General features: G+C 39.2%; 2 protein-coding genes across 3 annotated transcripts; both read left to right on the forward strand.

Moving 5' to 3' along the window:
• Nucleotides 1-92: 92 nt before the first annotated feature.
• LOC124878043 (procathepsin L-like) lies at nucleotides 93-4,531 on the forward strand. 2 transcript variants are annotated; one of them, XM_047381779.1, is made up of 8 exons: nucleotides 93-528; nucleotides 856-990; nucleotides 1,529-1,654; nucleotides 2,018-2,170; nucleotides 2,730-2,954; nucleotides 3,092-3,257; nucleotides 3,471-3,588; nucleotides 4,104-4,531. In XM_047381779.1, exons 2-8 carry the CDS (start codon nucleotides 868-870, stop codon nucleotides 4,201-4,203), a joined length of 1,011 nt encoding a protein of 336 aa, XP_047237735.1. In that variant the 5' UTR covers nucleotides 93-528; nucleotides 856-867; the 3' UTR covers nucleotides 4,204-4,531. The 2 variants fall into 2 exon arrangements, with proteins under 2 accessions (XP_047237735.1, XP_047237736.1); XM_047381780.1 differs by having other exon boundaries at nucleotides 94-528; nucleotides 1,532-1,654.
• A 3,291-nt stretch (nucleotides 4,532-7,822) lies between these two features.
• LOC124878151 (procathepsin L-like) lies at nucleotides 7,823-17,429 on the forward strand. The gene is made up of 8 exons (XM_047381977.1): nucleotides 7,823-8,065; nucleotides 8,867-9,004; nucleotides 11,295-11,417; nucleotides 12,095-12,247; nucleotides 13,070-13,294; nucleotides 13,453-13,618; nucleotides 16,078-16,195; nucleotides 16,898-17,429. The coding sequence occupies exons 2-8, from the start codon at nucleotides 8,882-8,884 to the stop codon at nucleotides 16,995-16,997; spliced, it is 1,008 nt and encodes a 335-aa protein (XP_047237933.1). The 5' UTR covers nucleotides 7,823-8,065; nucleotides 8,867-8,881; the 3' UTR covers nucleotides 16,998-17,429.
• The last annotated feature ends 164 nt before the right edge of the window (nucleotides 17,430-17,593 follow it).

Raw genomic sequence — 17,593 nt, forward strand, 5'->3', positions numbered from 1 at the left:
ATATCGTCATATACTGCTTTCACTTTTTGGCACCTTTCTCTTCAAATTAGCTGTCGAAATAAGTACAAATATCAACCGCAGATAAATAATACCAGACCCCTGAAAAGGTTTGATTTCCCTATAAACCTTAAAACAAGATGGAAATTTAAAAAGCTTGTTTCCCCTCTGAAGTTAGGAAAGCTTTATAAAATAACAAACAAATCGAAACGGGGAAAAACATAACATTAAAAATTTCTTTATTGGGTTTCGGTGTTCAATTATACAACAACCTGTGTTAAAATAAAAGATTCCCCTAAAGAAAGTCTGCCAAGGCTTCATACCTTTGGTCGCCTCTGCAAAAGACACTTTCCACCTTCCAGAGCCTCTTCCGAGGGAGTTACGTTACTCCGTGACGTCTGTCTTATCACCTGGAATCCTCTATAAGAAAGCGGACAAATCTGGAAACCCGACACTTTCATTTTGGGGTAAACTTTATGCACACTGGCAAGACGGCAGCCTCTTCAACATTTAATCACCTTCAACAGCAAAGTAAGTTTTTACAAGTTTGACGTGTGTGTGTGTGTGCCTTTAAATTCTCTGTACCTACATTTATATGATGGGAGACTTCCAGCTGATTAACTGGACATGAAACGCCTCCCAGTCAGAAGTAAAGGACAAAAATAAGACACTCGTGTGTTGCGTTAAATACATTAGAGAGGAACCATTCAGTTTGACTTGCCAGAATAAAATATGCCAGAATATGGCCACACTGCCTGGAAAGTTCTTTGTGAATTTATGCTTTAAGCACAACAACTGTTAAAGTGGAGGAACTGGTGCCATAAGATTCTATGTATGACTTTGTTATTTTTCCTGCAGGAAGCCACAAAAATGTTGTTTTTACTTGTCTTGGTGCTGTGTGTGAGTGGAGTCCTGTTGGCCCCGAGTCGGGACCCAATGCTGGATCACCATTGGGCGCTGTGGAAGAAGCGCTACAGTAAATCCTACGATGAGGTGATACACTGTATTTTTCATTGATTTCTTGGAGGAAGTTCAACCCTGACATAATTTATTTTCATAACTAACCAGGCAGTTTAATAATCCAGGCCCTTCTTACTTTACTGTCTGTGCTAAAAATGTCAGGAAGCAGGTTGTTTGAAGAGAAATGTGGGTAAAAAAAAAAAAAAAATAGAAACTGCGAGTATAATGTAATATAACGTAATCCAGACAAAAAATTCTGCTACTTGAGTAAACTGACATTTTTGTGTTACATAACAGCCAGATAGTTCCTACTTAAAAAATAAATTGAGATGATAGAATTTATGCGAATACGCTAGATGTTACACAGCTAAAGTATCTGACCACATCAAAGAAAATGCTTGTATCTTATGTAATTATCAATAATCTTTTTATTGGACCAATGTTGGCAGCATAGAAACATTTCACAACAAACCCCTCCCTATAGGCCCTGACTGTATGCTTCATGGAAACATAAGACAGAGCCTTTTGTAAATTGCAAACCACTGTTTAAAGCTGTTGTTTTTGCTGTTAGCAGAAAGAGGAGGGCTGGAGGCGAATGGTGTGGGAGATGAACTTGAAGAAGATTGAGCTGCACAACCTGGAATCCGCCATGGGAAAACACCCCTACACCTTGGGGATGAATCACTTTGGGGACATGGTAAAGTAAAACTTTCCTCAAGGCAATTTATAATGAGGTTAGTTTCATAACTCGATTAACAAAAAAGCTTATTTTAGATATATTCCAATTCAGTGTAGACAAAATCAGTATATTCAACATTCTGAAATACATATGAGTAAAAACAAACATATCAAGCAAAACAATCAAGCACATGAAAGAGAAATGGAAATTTGCACCATCGTCATCAACGGAAACAGGTGTTAAAATAATGAGTAGTGATCCGAACACAGATCCTTGAGGAGTTTCAGAATTAATGTCTGTCTTTGTTTGTGCGTTTAAAGATAATCAGTGAGATAAAGATGAGACCTAATAAACTGATCTGATTGAATGTTCTTCACACAGACTAACAAGGAGTTTAGGAAGATGATGAACGGCTACAGACCCAGAGCAGAAAAGAAGGCCAAGGGGTCCTCGTTCATGAAGCCCAACTTCCTGAATGCCCCTTCTGCTGTGGACTGGAGGGAGGAAGGCTACGTTACACCTGTCAAGGACCAGGTAAAGACATTTTAGCCTTTTTGCACCTCCTGCCGTGTCTAAAGTAAATTTGGTAACAACAAAGCTCTAAAAAAGGTTGTTTAAAATTTATTGCTGATGTTCTAGAAAAGACAAAGGCAGAAAATCAGCTGCTGCAGATGTTTTATGAACATAAAGTCATGTGTAGCTTTAGGCACACCCCCATTTCATTAGAGATGTTACTTTTCCTAAACCAAACACCATCAGGCCATTTATGGATTGTTTTTATGAGCTGTGAGTCATGAACAGCTCCTCCACCATCACAGTATATAGTTTTCTCCCCTCCCCCCTCATGTATATCATCACTAAGCTGAAACCAGTTCAACCAGCTCTAATGTAGACCAGGATGTAGTAAACAACTCCATATGCAGTCTTGGTAAAAAATAATATTTAGGGTTAACATTGATCCAAACCAATTGATAGACAATGAGGTAAAAGGCCAGAATCAGGGATATGAAGAGATTGTAACTGTTTCCGCAAAGATGCAGTAAACTGTGAAAGTTGCATTTCCTGACTCAAACTTCTTCTGTGCTGTCTTCAGGGTCAGTGTGGCTCCTGTTGGGCCTTCAGCGCCACTGGGTCTATGGAGGGACAGCTCTACAGAAAGACCAGAAAACTGGTGTCGCTGAGTGAGCAGGACCTAGTGGACTGTTCTGGATCGGAGGGGAACTATGGCTGCAATGGTGGATGGATGAACAATGCCTTTCAGTATGTTATGGACAACCGGGGTCTGGACTCCGAAGCATCCTACCCGTACATGGCAGTGGTATGTATCTTGCGAGTTGGAAAAGTGAAGTTTACAGCTTTTAAACTGCTTGGCAACACATGCAAAAGAGACAAAAAAGTGTTCTGATTGTGAGCTTCAAACAAGTCAACTGAATTCAACATGTGGCTCACTTTTAGGACATGCCCTGCCGCTATAATCCAAGTTACAACTCCATCAACGTCACAGGATTCATGAACATTCTCAGAGGCAGTGAGCAAGCTCTGATGGAGGCTGTGGCTTCTGTGGGACCAATTTCTGTTGCCATTGATGCCGGTCATGAATCTTTCCAGTTCTACCAATCAGGTAGGTTCTAACCTAAAAACCAGTAAATACTTGTGTCAACATATTTGGGTCTTAATGGCAACATGCAAAAATGTGAAGTTTAAGGAGCTTGATGAGCTAACTGAGCTTCACTACCTAAGTCTGCATTTTATTGCCTGCAAAGTTGCAGCTTTGACAAAGATGTGTTAAAGAACATTTAGTGCCCACAGTAAAAGGATGGGATGTGTGTTTTAGGCATCTACTATGAAGAACTTTGCAGCAGCCAGGAACTAGACCACGGTGTGCTGGTGGTGGGTTATGGCACACAGAAAAGTTTTTTTTTTGACGAAAACTACTGGATTGTCAAGAACAGGTAAAAGCAAATGTTTCATCTTTGATGGCCTTTTTGTTTACTTCCTGAACAAGGATCACATCACTACATATCAGTTTAAAACATTTACTGTGGGGCTTCCGTCTCAAAACATTAATTTCCCAAGCAACAGCTCCTGGTTGCTCCAGCTGGGGAAAGAGGCAGGTGCAGCTGAGGTACGAGTGAGGTAGAGATGAAGAATGAGTGAGGCAAAGATTATGGATAAGAGGTGAAGAATGTAAGGATGAGAAATGACGATGGTAGGGATGAGGATGAAGGATAATGGATGAAGGAGGTATGGATGGGAGTTAAGGAAGCAGGGAATAAGGATAAAGGAAAGGGGAGGTACTAATGAAGGACGAAGGGATGAAGTAGGAATGAGGGATGAAGGGTTGAGTGCATCTGGGTAACCACATTTGTTTCTACTTGAGCTCATATCAAGACACTTTCACTGAAAAAGAGACCAAAGGAAATGCATTAAAACAAATTTTCAGATCTGTGTATTTGTCTTGTTGCAGCTGGGGGGTAAACTGGGGTGACAATGGTTACATCTACATGGCTAAAGACAAATACAACAACTGCGGCATCGCCTCAGCTGCAAGTTATCCTCTGGTCTGATGAGCATCCTCACATCAGGGGAAGTTGCACTCTTATCTCACCACAAGTTACAGCATGTAACGCTTAAAGGCGGAAAAGAATGTAGAGAAAATTTACAATTGTATTACCCACACTTTCTGAAATCATTGGTGAGGAGTAAGGTTTTTATAGGGTAAAGGTACTTGTTGATTTTAACTTTGTTTATATGGTTTTATTTGGTCTTTGCTGTTATTCTTTGTTTTCATAGTTCATGATGTGCCTTAAAATAAATACAAGCATGATTCTTCCTTTTTTCACTGATTTGTTCTTATGTTTACTGTACTCCATTAAAGTTGTGAACCAACACTTATGAAGACTGATGTTTGTCATTGACCCATTGTTGTATCGACTAATACAGCTGTATCTATTAAGTCCATCATAAAGAAATGTTAATTTATTATCAGTTTGTCATCATACTGGTTTTACTAGTAGAGCAAACAGTCCAATGATCTTGTTTTGAAATCACAAAGCTTCCTTAACTCTGGTACTGGGGTCACACAAGCCTTGGCATCAAATGTTACTAACGTGGGAAAAAAAAATTGGAATTGGAAATTTGAACAATGCCACAGAATTGTCACGATGGGGTTTTGGGGTGGACCAAAGCGCAGACAAGAGCGTGGCAGCAGAATTTTGAAACAGTCTTCAGCTTTATTCAAAAGGTTATAAATGTACAGGTCCTTCTCAAAATATTAGCATATTGTGATAAAGTTCATTATTTTCCATAATGTCATGATGAAAATTTAACATTCATATATTTTAGATTCATTGCACACTAACTGAAATATTTCAGGTCTTTTATTGTCTTAATACGGATGATTTTGGCATACAGCTCATGAAAACCCAACATTCCTATCTCACAAAATTAGCATATCATGAAAAGGGTCTCTAAACAAGCTATGAACCTAATCATCTGAATCAACGAGTTAACTCTAAACACCTGCAAAAGATTCCTGAGGCCTTTAAAACTCCCAGCCTGGTTCATCACTCAAAACCCCAATCATGGGTAAGACTGCCGACCTGACTGCTGTCCAGAAGGCCACTATTGACACCCTCAAGCAAGAGGGTAAGACACAGAAAGAAATTTCTGAACGAATAGGCTGTTCCCAGAGTGCTGTATCAAGGCACCTCAGTGGGAAGTCTGTGGGAAGGAAAAAGTGTGGCAGAAAACGCTGCACAACGAGAAGAGGTGACCGGACCCTGAGGAAGATTGTGGAGAAGGGCCGATTCCAGACATTGGGGGACCTGCAGAAGCAGTGGACTGAGTCTGGAGTAGAAACATCCAGAGCCACCGTGCACAGGCGAGTGCAGGAAATGGGCTACAGGTGCCGCATTCCCCAAGTCAAGCCACTTTTGAACCAAAAACAGCGGCAGAAGCGCCTGACCTGGGCTACAGAGAAGCAACACTGGACTGTTGTTCAGTGGTCCAAAGTACTTTTTTCGGATGAAAGCAAATTCTGCATGTCATTCGGAAATCAAGGTGCCAGAGTCTGGAGGAAGACTGGGGAGAAGGAAATGCCAAAATGCCAGAAGTCCAGTGTCAAGTACCCACAGTCAGTGATGGTCTGGGGTGCCGTATCAGCTGCTGGTGTTGGTCCACTGTGTTTTATCAAGGGCAGGGTCATTGCAGTTAGCTATCAGGAGATTTTGGAGCACTTCATGCTTCCATCTGCTGAAAAGCTTTATGGAGATGAAGATTTTATTTTTCAGCACGACCTGGCACCTGCTCACAGTGCCAAAACCACTGGTAAATGGTTTACTGACCATGGTATCACTGTGCTCAATTAGCCTGCCAACTCTCCTGACCTGAACCCCATAGAGAATCTGTGGGATATTGTGAAGAGAACGTTGAGAGACTCAAGACCCAACACTCTGGATGAGCTAAAGGCCGCTATCGAAGCATCCTGGGCCTCCATAAGACCTCAGTGCCACAGGCTGATTGCCTCCATGCCACGCCGCATTGAAGCAGTAATTTCTGCAAAAGGATTCCCGACCAAGTATTGAGTGCATAACTGTACATGATTATTTGAAGGTTGACGTTTTTTGTATTAAAAACACTTTTCTTTTATTGGTCGGATGAAATATGCTAATTTTGTGAGATAGGAATTTTGGGTTTTCATGAGCTGTATGCCAAAATCATCCGTATTAAGACAATAAAAGACCTGAAATATTTCAGTTAGTGTGCAATGAATCTAAAATATATGAATGTTAAATTTTCATCATGACATTATGGAAAATAATGAACTTTATCACAATATGCTAATATTTTGAGAAGGACCTGTAGCAAGTATCCCTGCAGGTACAAGCATGAGATAGTCCAAAACTTACTTGAGAAGTCACTGCAGGAACGTAGCAAAAACTGAACTTACTTAGCAGTTGTGAAACGGAGGAACCAGCAACACACAATGAAACAAAACCAACTAATATACTGAGGGAGACAAAGGCAGGTCATCAAAGGAACTAAGAACAGGTGTGACAAGGAGGCTGAAGGAACAGGTGGAAACTAATTCATAGACTAACACATGGCGAAGGGACTAATTAACAACAAAGAGAAACACAGACCAAGCAAACCTATAGACAAAGATAAATAATCAAATGAAGCATAAGAAAACTAGAATAACCATAAACTAAAGGAAACAGAAGAATAACAACAAAAACCTAAGACCTAGCGTAAGTATAAACAAATAACCCATAAAGAGACCCAGATTACAAACGTAAACACACCTAAAACCACACTGATGGAAACAAGCAGAGAACATGAGGACTAGAATAAATACAAACAAAATGTAAATAACTAAAGCTGACCTAACAGGAGGGAGAACTAGAACTATAGAAACTAAACATAAAGAACCATGCTAAAAGGGACTACAACTATAAAGGAAACTAACACAGAGAAAGTAAGAGTAATACACTAGAAAAGTGCAAAAGAGAACAAATACCTAACCATAAATAAACAAAGATACTAAACGGGAAACTGAACTAGGAAAATCCAAGGAAACCAGAGCACTACAGTAATGACTAATAACAACACAGAAATCCATTCTAAGTCATAACTAAGAAAGCAACAATAACCAAAGGAGCAATGAATGAAGAGAGTGACAACAAACACTAGGAGGAAATAATCAGGAGTAAGAGGAAATAACAAAAACAACCACGACCACCAAAATACTAAATATAAACATAAAAAGTGACTAAACACAAAGTCCAAACCCTGACAAGAATAACAAAACACAAACAGTAGATGGATAACAAGACCCACAAGGGCATCATCTGACCAGGTAACTCAGGGGCTATCTCAGCACAGCTCAACATGCAAGTTCATGGTTAATTTTGACTTCATAACTTTAAAAACCTTGTCTCAGTTTCCTTCCTCTTCAAAATAACGCATGACTTAAAATACATCAAAGGTTGTGATTGTGACGGGCTTAAATGTACAGACGTTAAAGGGGTGGTATTACTTTCTGTATTTGTATTCTTAAAAATATATGCTTCATATTTCAGTTTTTTTCCTTTAATCAGTATCAACACATGGCACACATATGTCTATACATGAACATATGCCTGACGGACAGTGTTTATATAGATTGGCCTTCCCTGTTTACATAAAAAAAAAAAATGCTCCAAAAACATTGTCCTCTCATCATCACCTTTTATGGTAGATGATTACATTATTGGATGATGCTATCAAATCACCTGGGCTCTTGCAAGAAGCCGACCAATCAGCAGCTCCAGACCTGAAAGTTTATGCGGCCACCCAGGTCCTATACGACTTTATTTACAGAGGACATTAAGGAGCAAACATCTGTTTTTTTCTTCTTCAGTATCAGACCAGCAACAGGTGACTGCCGTAAGTTTTCCCACTCTTTTATTAAGTTTAGTGCTAATGTTTTTATTAATGCACCCAAAAAAATATTTTTGGGCTGCTTAAGTACTTTGTAAGCTAGAGCTATTTACCCTAATCTGATATTTTTACAATTAGAGCTTTTAAAAAAGACTTTAAATAGCTTTCCAACAGATTTTCCTTTTCTTTACTGACTGCCAAACAAAAAACTGCCTAACAAACAGTAGAGCTTCTTAACCAGACTAAGAGCAATAAGCCAAGTTCGCTTTTTCGATCCAGCAGGTCCAGTAGCAATTTAGGGTTTTGTTATTGCTTAACCAGATTATAATATATTTATGGATAAAAACAAACGACCTCTGCCCACTCTCTGGTTTCTGTGCATAGACAGTGTTTAACATTCAAGACACCTCCTTACAGATGTTGAACAATCTGTGCAGTTTCAGAAAACACAGTCAATTCTGGCTTTTTGGGTAGCGGCCATTTATTGTGTCCAGTTAGTCAGTAACAATGTTTTTTCTCAATAAAATCGGTTTAAAAGTCCTACATTGAGTTCACTCTGCACTTTTGATCTAACTTATGCCTCGGTTCTATAGTATAGAAATTACTGTACTGCTTTCTTGCTTTACTGCTTATGTAACCAAGTACAGAAACCATGACAAACATCACAGTTGAGATACAGAAGATAAAGGATGACGTATATACCTTTATGTACCCACACTGAGGCTTTCACATACTGAGCTCTTTGGCTGCATACATCTAAATATTTTGAAATGTATGTCCTAACATGCTTCTGGCTGTTTGGTTTAGCTATAGGAATCCACAATGATGCTGGCTGTAGTCGGGTTGATGTGTGCAAGTACAGTCCTGTCAGCCAGCGGTCGGGATCTACAGCTGGATCAGCACTGGGAGCTGTGGAAGAACTCGTATAATAAAACCTATGATGAGGTGTAGTACTGTGTTTTTGTACTTTCTTTCTGAAGCTGTGAGTGCACTATACAATAAATCAAATACAACAAGGTTTCTGTATTCTCATCTGTTTTCAAAATTTGTTTGCAGATATTTTAGCTCAGATAAAGATAACCTGAGTAAATACAAAAAACATTTTTATTGATGATTTCACTCATCAAGCAAAAAAATTATTCAAACCAACCTGTGCCGGAGGAAACATTAAGGTAAATCCAACACAGTCCAAGTCATCACCCCTCCCTCCAGTCATTGTATTTTTTCCTACTGAGGCCATTTGAATTCACCAGTTCCTTGTTAGCCAGTCCCTCTGGATGTGTTTAAGCCACACAGATGGGTGGACCTATTCAGGGTAATGCTACAGTGTCTCAATCAGATTTAAGTTGATACTTTGACTAGACAACCCCAATACCTTTATGTTTTTTGAGCCATTTTTGAGGTGCAGGTGTGTTTTGTCCCACAGCAAAACCCAAGCATGCTTGAGCTTAAGGTTGCCAAATTATAGCCTAACGTTCTCGTTTGGGATTCATGATTCCATCAATTCCTAAGCTACCTCAGACCATCAGACTACCATCACTATTTTTAACTGTTGGTATGTGTTATTTTCACACAAGATGTAACAGGATACAAACCTTCCAAGAAGTTTCACTTCTGAAAATATATAAGGTGCCTTTATGTTCTTTTTGGTCAGCAGTGTTTTTTGCCTCATAACTCCCCATAGATATTCCCCAGTCTCTTTCTTAGTGTTGAATCATAAAGAATGACAAACTGTGGCAAGCATTTTCTTTTGTGACCTCCTGGATGAGTCGTTGATGAGCTCTTGGAGTAATTTTGCCAGGCTGGCATGTTTTGAAAGCTACATTCTGTATTTACTCAGGTTACCATGATGATTTCAAACCTAACGGTAACAAAAACAGACACAGACCACAACGGGTCCATACTTTTTCACATTACAGGGAATTTGTTTGAGAAAATTATTAGTTTTGCAAAGTTAATGTATGGCTGCCATTGATGTGCATGTACTTAGGGCTGAGCAGCGAAAGCACTGGAAAGGCCTATTGTAATCGCTGAATTTATTATTATTATTTTCTGCATTAAAACGGCTTTTTGGCGGCCTAAACATTTATGAAAACTCACCAAAATTGTCCCCTAACTAACATTTTTGGATTTTAATGGAATTGAAAATGGCTGTGCCCAAACGGCTCTACATCGCCCCCTAAACTAAGATAGGCCAACTGGTAACTCCTAGAGATTTGAAATTTGGTACATAGGTAAATCCCTCCAACTCATAAAAAGTCTCTTGGGGGTATGCCCTAAAACCAACAGGAAGTTGGTCAGTATGCCATTGAGGCATGGGGGATTGAAAGTTATCAAAATCCTGAATTTTTGAGCATCTTTAGGGGGCTGGCCTAGGCCACAAACTTAACCTACTCGCCAAAACATTCAAACAGCTGCAACTTTCACATAGAAAGGCTGTCTGAGACCAAACTTTGTATGATTGATTCTCTCTGGGTGCCCAACGATCCTATGTGGTGAAATGCTGACATCATCAAAGCCCCGCCCCCCAAGAGCAGGAAGTCCCTTTTTTCACATGGAAAGGTCCCTCTCTGACCCGCTTGACCTAATCAACTTGAAATTGTGTCAGAAGACAGATAACAAGTTAGTCTAACTTCATTTGTAACACAGAGACGGTAAACTGGAGGATGTGACTATGGCAGCGTGGCGAAGTGAGACGTTAGGCTGTAGCCAAATGTTTGCTTCTAATTTCCACATATATAATTTGATCCGCACCAAATTCAATATGATTGATCTTAGTCTGGCCTCCAAAAGATTTGCAGGGAAATAATTGGTGGGCGTGGCCTAATTCCTTAACAGTGTCCCCTGGAAGATTCTAAAAAATCATCCCCAAGCGATGTTTAGACTGAGGATTATGAAATTTGTTACACATATGTAACTTCCCAGGACCTGCAATAAAGTCTCTTGGTACCATGCCAGGCTCCCCTGGTCGCAACACAGGCAGAGCGGCGCTAAGCTTCAAGGGCTGCCCAATGCTTCTTGCAGCTTTAACTACATCTGAAGTCACACTAATTCTTAGATAAAAGTAAATTTAATCTATTAAATGAAAATTTGAGGGGTTTTTCTTTCCAATATCAGCAGTACATCATGTTTTTGTTAAATAGTTGTAACAAAGAACAAACGAATCCTTCAAAGTAATGGAATGTAACTAAAAAGCACATGAACATCTTTAAAAATATTTTTTATTTCTGTTCAGAAGGAGGAGGTCTGGAGACGAATGGTGTGGGAGAAGAACTTGAGGAAAATTGAGCTCCACAACCTGGAGTACTCTATGGCTAAACACACCTACAACCAGGGCATGAACCAGTTTGGAGACATGGTAAGACAAGAAGTATCAACATGCAGAGAACATGATTTACTTAAAACTAGCATATCTTTGTATGCCATTTAATGTAAGGAACTTACAAAAAAACTCAGTCTGACGTATTTGAACTTTGTATAGGTGCTGTAGTTTGATAAAATATAAGTGACAGTTTGATAGTGTTATATGTAGTAGAGTTTTACAGGGGTATAAGTAATATAGCTTGAAGGGGGTATATGGGATGCAATTTTACAGTTGTAAAGGTGACGTAATTTGACGAGGCATGGGGGACAATAGGAGATAGATGGATGAGGTACAGATGAAGTTTGGCAGGGGTATAGGTGACAGTTTGACAACACGTCAACTATGCCCCTGGTAATAGTGGTATAGCAGTGGAATAACAATGGAATGAGACAGTTCTCTGAATAATTTACTTACTCTGGATATGTACCGAATTATGTCCTAGCTTTACATATTTTAGTTAAAAGTGATCATCTACTAGCTAAGTTAATGTACACCATATTTTGTAAAGCATAACCTGACTGAAACAAATCAAATTTCTAAATTGTACATCTAAAGAAATAGCAGGAAATTCAAACAAATGGAGAAAAGGAGTCTATAAAAAGAGTAAGATGTTGGAAATACAACAAATGTTTTCAAAATAAAGTTCTTTTCCCTAAACACTTTTTCCACAGACTAATGAAGAGTTCGTACAGATAATGAATGGCTACAAACCCGAATATGAGGGAAAGCTTAAAAAGTCCCTTTTTATAAAGCCCAACTTTCTGGAGGTCCCTAGTGCTGTGGACTGGAGGGGGAAAGGCTACGTCACTCCTGTCAAAAACCAGGTAATCACAAAGATCTAAAACTTTCTAGTACAACTTGACATATTTCCAAGGTGCATGGAGAGAGACAAAGATCTGGCATGTCGGCTTCTGGCCTTCATCGGGCTCATCATGAGGGCCGAATGCATTGGTCTGTTAATAAAGTTGGCTCCTTAGTATTTGAAGTGTTGCAGGAGTCTTAACTTCACTAAAAAACAATTAATGAAATGTTCCCCCTGTTTGCAGTACTTGTGTATTCCCAGGTTACTTTGGGATTTACAGCCAAATACTTACAGGCTTGATGCTGTGAATGCAATGCTACTCAAACAGCAAAATATTGATGTAGGTCCTGAACAAAGGTGCAGCACAACTGCAACTGTTGGAGATATTTTACAAACATGATGTTTGGACAGAAAACCTAGATTAGAAATAGCAGTTGTACATTGAGATTTTTTGCCCTGCAATGGACTGGCGACTTGTGCAGGGTGTACCCTGCCTCTCGCCCATAGACTGCTGGAGATAGGCACCAGCTTCCCCGCGACCCACTATGGAATAAGCGGTAGAAAATGACTGACTGACTGACATTGAGATTTTTTAGAACAATATGTTTCCTTAATCTGTTTTGTCTTAAAAACAAAGGAACTATGGACTTTCCAATGTGCCCTCATTTAGAAATAGAAATCAGCAAATGTTTATTTTTTTAGTACACAATAATGACTATTTTGTTTGTGATTGAAATAACAGCAGAATCTTCTTTCACCAAATATTATCATAAAGCAGGAATCTCAACTTGCTGTCTTTGTATGTCACTATTACCCTTGCCTTAAAAACTACTCTCCTCTACAGGGTTATTGTGGCTCCTGTTGGGCTTTTAGTGCCACTGGGGCTCTGGAGGGCCAACAGTTCAGGAAGACTAGTAGACTGGTGTCGCTGAGCGAGCAGAACCTGGTGGACTGTTCCAGATCTGAAGGCAACATGGGCTGCCACGGGGGTTGGATGGACTGGGCCTTCCAGTATGTTATGGCCAACCGGGGTCTGGACTCTGAGGCATCCTACCCATATGTGGGAAGAGTAGGTGTCTTATGAACTGATAAGTTACAGTTAAAAAAATGTTCAGATGCAAAAGAAGTTGAGAATTGTTTAACTGCTCAGTTGTACTAATTTTACGTATCATTAAGGCACTTTCTGAACCATAACGTCTGGCTTTCCTTTTTTTCATGGGTATTAAGGACCAGTTCTGCCAGTACAACCCAATGTACAACTCTGCCGACGTCACAGGGATCATTGACATTTCCAGGGGCTGTGAGCGTGCTTTGATGGAGGCCGTGGCCGCTGTGGGGCCAGTTTCTGTTGCTATTGATGCCGGTCATTCTTCTTTTCAATTTTACCAATCAGGTAAAATTGACTTACGTTGCAATGGAAAAAGCATTAGCCCCATCACATATTCATTCATTTTTTGCCATTTTGTTACAGTGAAATGTTTCAGATCATCAAAAAATTTTTTTATATCAGTCAAAAATAACTTGAGGAAATTTAAAATACAGTTCCCGCATGATGATTTCATTTAATAAAGGAATAAACAGTCTCCGTAGCGGCCTGGCCCTATGTGAAAAAGTAATTACTGCCTAAACCTAATAGTGCCACCCTTGGCCACAACAGCCATCTGTCAGAATGTGACATTTTTTAACTTTGTTTGTGGCTTTGTTATTCACCTTTTGCTTAGATATTTCTATCTTGGTTTTTGCATCATGTCTTCTAGTTCCTTTGCTCCCTCTACCGCCTCCTAGTGTTTTCCCTCTTAGGTTTCTTTATGTTGGTTTTCTTATGGCCTAGTATGATTCATTATTAGTATTATTGTTATGGTAATTATTATAGTTCATTGTCTTCCTTGTATTCTCTAGTTTAATCTCTCTTTTAGTATCTGTGTGTTTATTTATGTTCTGGTAAATTGTTCTTTTGCACTCTTCTTGTTTACTAGTTTCCTTTCTAGTCTATTCAAATCAGTATGGTTAGGTTTGTTCACTTTAGTATTCAGGTCTTCTTTATGGGTTCTTTGTTTGTTCTTAGGTTATTGTAGTTCCTATGTTCCCTCTAGTTTCTCTGTTTACTTTAGTTCAAGGTTATTCTAGTTTTCTTATGCTTCATCTGATTAATTATTTTACTTATAGTTTTGCTTAGTCTGTGTTTTCTGGTTATTCTTTATTAGTCCATTTCCCATGTATTCTTTGTCACCTGTTCCTTGTTCCTTTGATTACCTGCCCTTTGTTCTCCCACAGTATATTAGTTGGTTTGGTGTCATTGTTTGTTGCTGGTTCCTTGGGTTATCTTTGGATTAATGTAGGATTAGTCCCAAGTTTGTCATGGGTTTACATGGATTGGGTTTGTGATCCCCATTCCTCTATGTCTATGCTTTGTTTATGCCACGCTTTGGAATACTATGCTTCGACTATGCTACATTTTGTCTATGCTATGCCTTGCCATGAGTACCTGCAGGTTTGCGCAAGTTTTTGATCTCGTCTTTGTTTCATCCCTGCAGTGTTTTTGTTACGTTTTTGGACTTTGTGAATAAACAAGGAAGTTACTAAGATGCGCTTCCCAAGCTCTTGTCTGCATTTTGGTCCGACCCAAAAGCCCACCCTGACACCATCAAGTATTTGCTGTAACTGGGAATAAGTATTTTAAATCACTGTGGAGGAATTTTGGCCCAGTCTTCTTTGTAAATCTTGTTTTACTAAAGCCACATCGGGGGGTTGAAATTCTGCTTTTTGAGATCTTTTAGCCTACTTCATGTTGTCAGACAGGTTCTACTAAAGTGACTTCTTGATAGGTATAGGTCAAGCAGCAATCAAGCCTGGGTATGGATAATGAAATTGAATAAAAATCAGGATTGGGAGAAGATTTATTTTAAAAATGTGCACCAAAGTACCAATGGCAATGGGAAGATTTATGAAGGATACGATAAAAGAGAAGGAGCTTTAAGGAAACTGCCAGGCATAGGCATAAATCTCGAGGGGGACACAGGGGACGTGACCCCCCCTTCCATAAAGATGCCGCCCCAAAAAATCATTGCATACACAAAAAAATGTTTAAATAATAATATAGTAACTTAAAATAAAAGTACAACTTAGGCAATTTAAATTATAAACGAGAAATGCCTTTCTTAACTATTGAAGAATTATGACCCCCCCATTCCATGGTTTGGTCCACATGCTGCTGGGGCTACCGGCAGCAGCTAGTCTTGGCAGTGAGCCACAGGCTCACTTGATGAGGAAACTGAACTAATGTGTAAAAGCCAGGAAGTCATTTATCACACCAATTGTTCAACCATCATCAGGTTGTAACATGAAGACGTTTCTCCTGCTTTGCCCAAATCAGCCTTTTTTTTTACCAGCCTCACTAGTTAAGCGAATAGCCTAGCTAATGATGGTTAACAAGCTCAAACGAGAATGTAGTTTAGCAGCAGTGACAGGGGACAGAGGAGGACACAAGAAGGCCAGAACAGATTTTTCCTAAAATGTCTGTCAAGATATTAGTGTCAGATATAAGCTTAATTCATATTTTACTGACATTTTAGATTTGTTCCTAGAGAGATTTCTAGATTTTGAAGTTTGAGGTCAGAGATTTGATTTTTTTTTTTTTTGCAGGCAGGTAGTCTTCACAAGACTTAAATGTTCAGTTTGACAGATATCTAATTTCTTTTAAAGTCAATAGTCAGTATTGTCCCCCCAAAAAATGAAATGGGACTTTTGCCCCTGCTGCCAGGCATTAATTTACATCTCCATTTGAGGCTTTGCTCAACGGCTGCACAATCACAACTTTGAAGGAGCTGTGTTAAAAGAGTCTTTGTGTTTTAGGTATCTACTATGAACAGTTTTGCAGCAGCTCAAAGCTTAACCATGGTGTGTTGGTTGTTGGCTATGGTTTCCAAACATCCCTTTCCTCTGTTAGTAACTACTGGATTGTCAAGAACAGGTAAGTAAAATCTTACATATTACTGATGTTACTGGCTTGTTCTGGGCTGCACGGTGGCGCAGTTGGTAGCACTGTTGCCTTGCAGTAAGAAGGTCCTGGGTTCGATTCCCGGCCTGGGGTCTTTCTGCATGGAGTTTGCATGTTCTCCCCGTGCATGCGTGGGTTCTCACCGGGTACTCCGGCTTCCTCCCACAGTCCAAAGACATGCCTGTTAGGTTAACTGGTCACTCTAAATTTCCCTTAGGTGTATGAATGAGTGTGTGCGTGGTTGTATGTGTGTTGCCCTGTGATGGACTGGCGACCTGTCCAGGGTGTACCCTGCCTCTCGCCCATAGACTGCTGGAGATAGGCACCAGCTCCCCCGCGACCCACTATGGAATAAGCGGTAGAAAATGACTGACTGGCTTGTTCAAACATTACAGCTTGAAAAGGCATTTTCAAGTTTACATTTATTGTCATTTTTATTTATTTTCATTTAAAAGTGTAAAACCCTCTATCCTCAGTCCATCTGCTGTAGTTTCAATTATTATTATTTTTATTTTTAAAGCCTCTTTATTGCTTTACTCTTGTGGTTTCATTTAATTTTTTTCCTGATCAATGTGGTTTATAATCCAATAACATTTAAGATCAATTTAAGATCCATACATTAATTTATTCCAAATATAATCAACGTCTACGGGATTATATTGTGTCTTTTTACAGCTGGAGCACAAGCTGGGGTAACAACGGTTACATCTACATGGCTAAAGACAGAAACAACAACTGCGGCATTGCATCTGTTGCCAGTTATCCTCTGGTCTGAATGAGCTTTTACTCCAGCTTTTATGCAACATTATTTTACTATTTTCTATATAAGCATAGTTACACAAATAAATAACGTGTTAATATCTGCTTACAATATCACAATGTGTGGCTGTGTTTGATTGTTCCACCAATGGCTCAAGTATCCTTGGTTAGACATCGAACCGTTTTTTTTGCATGTAGTTTTTTTAGGTTAAGAGGTGTAATGGATTTCCATCGCCAGGAGATTCTGCAATGTTTTATTATAAGAAACACAAGTTTGTTTAAAAAAAAAAAACAGCATCAGGTGTTAGCTGGGTTTTATAAAATATGTTTTAGTCTTCAAAGAGTTTTATTCCTTTCAAATACGGGTACGCTGCTTAATCACACTTTCTGTGCTGAGTAATTCTTGTTAATACTTTTTTTACAGTAATCAATAAAGTTGTAAAACTATTGTAATGTTCAAGCTTCTCACTAAATAATGTTCACATTTACAAATGCCCTTGGAATCTATTTGGAGATTTTCTCTAATCTAAACAGGACAAATTATGCGTACACCCCCACTGAAATTGGGTTAAAAGTCTTTTTGCAAGTTGCATCTTGATAGCCATCATCAAG

This window comes from Girardinichthys multiradiatus, chromosome 12 (genome assembly GCF_021462225.1).
Source record: "Girardinichthys multiradiatus isolate DD_20200921_A chromosome 12, DD_fGirMul_XY1, whole genome shotgun sequence".
Lineage (NCBI taxonomy): Eukaryota > Metazoa > Chordata > Actinopteri > Cyprinodontiformes > Goodeidae > Girardinichthys > Girardinichthys multiradiatus.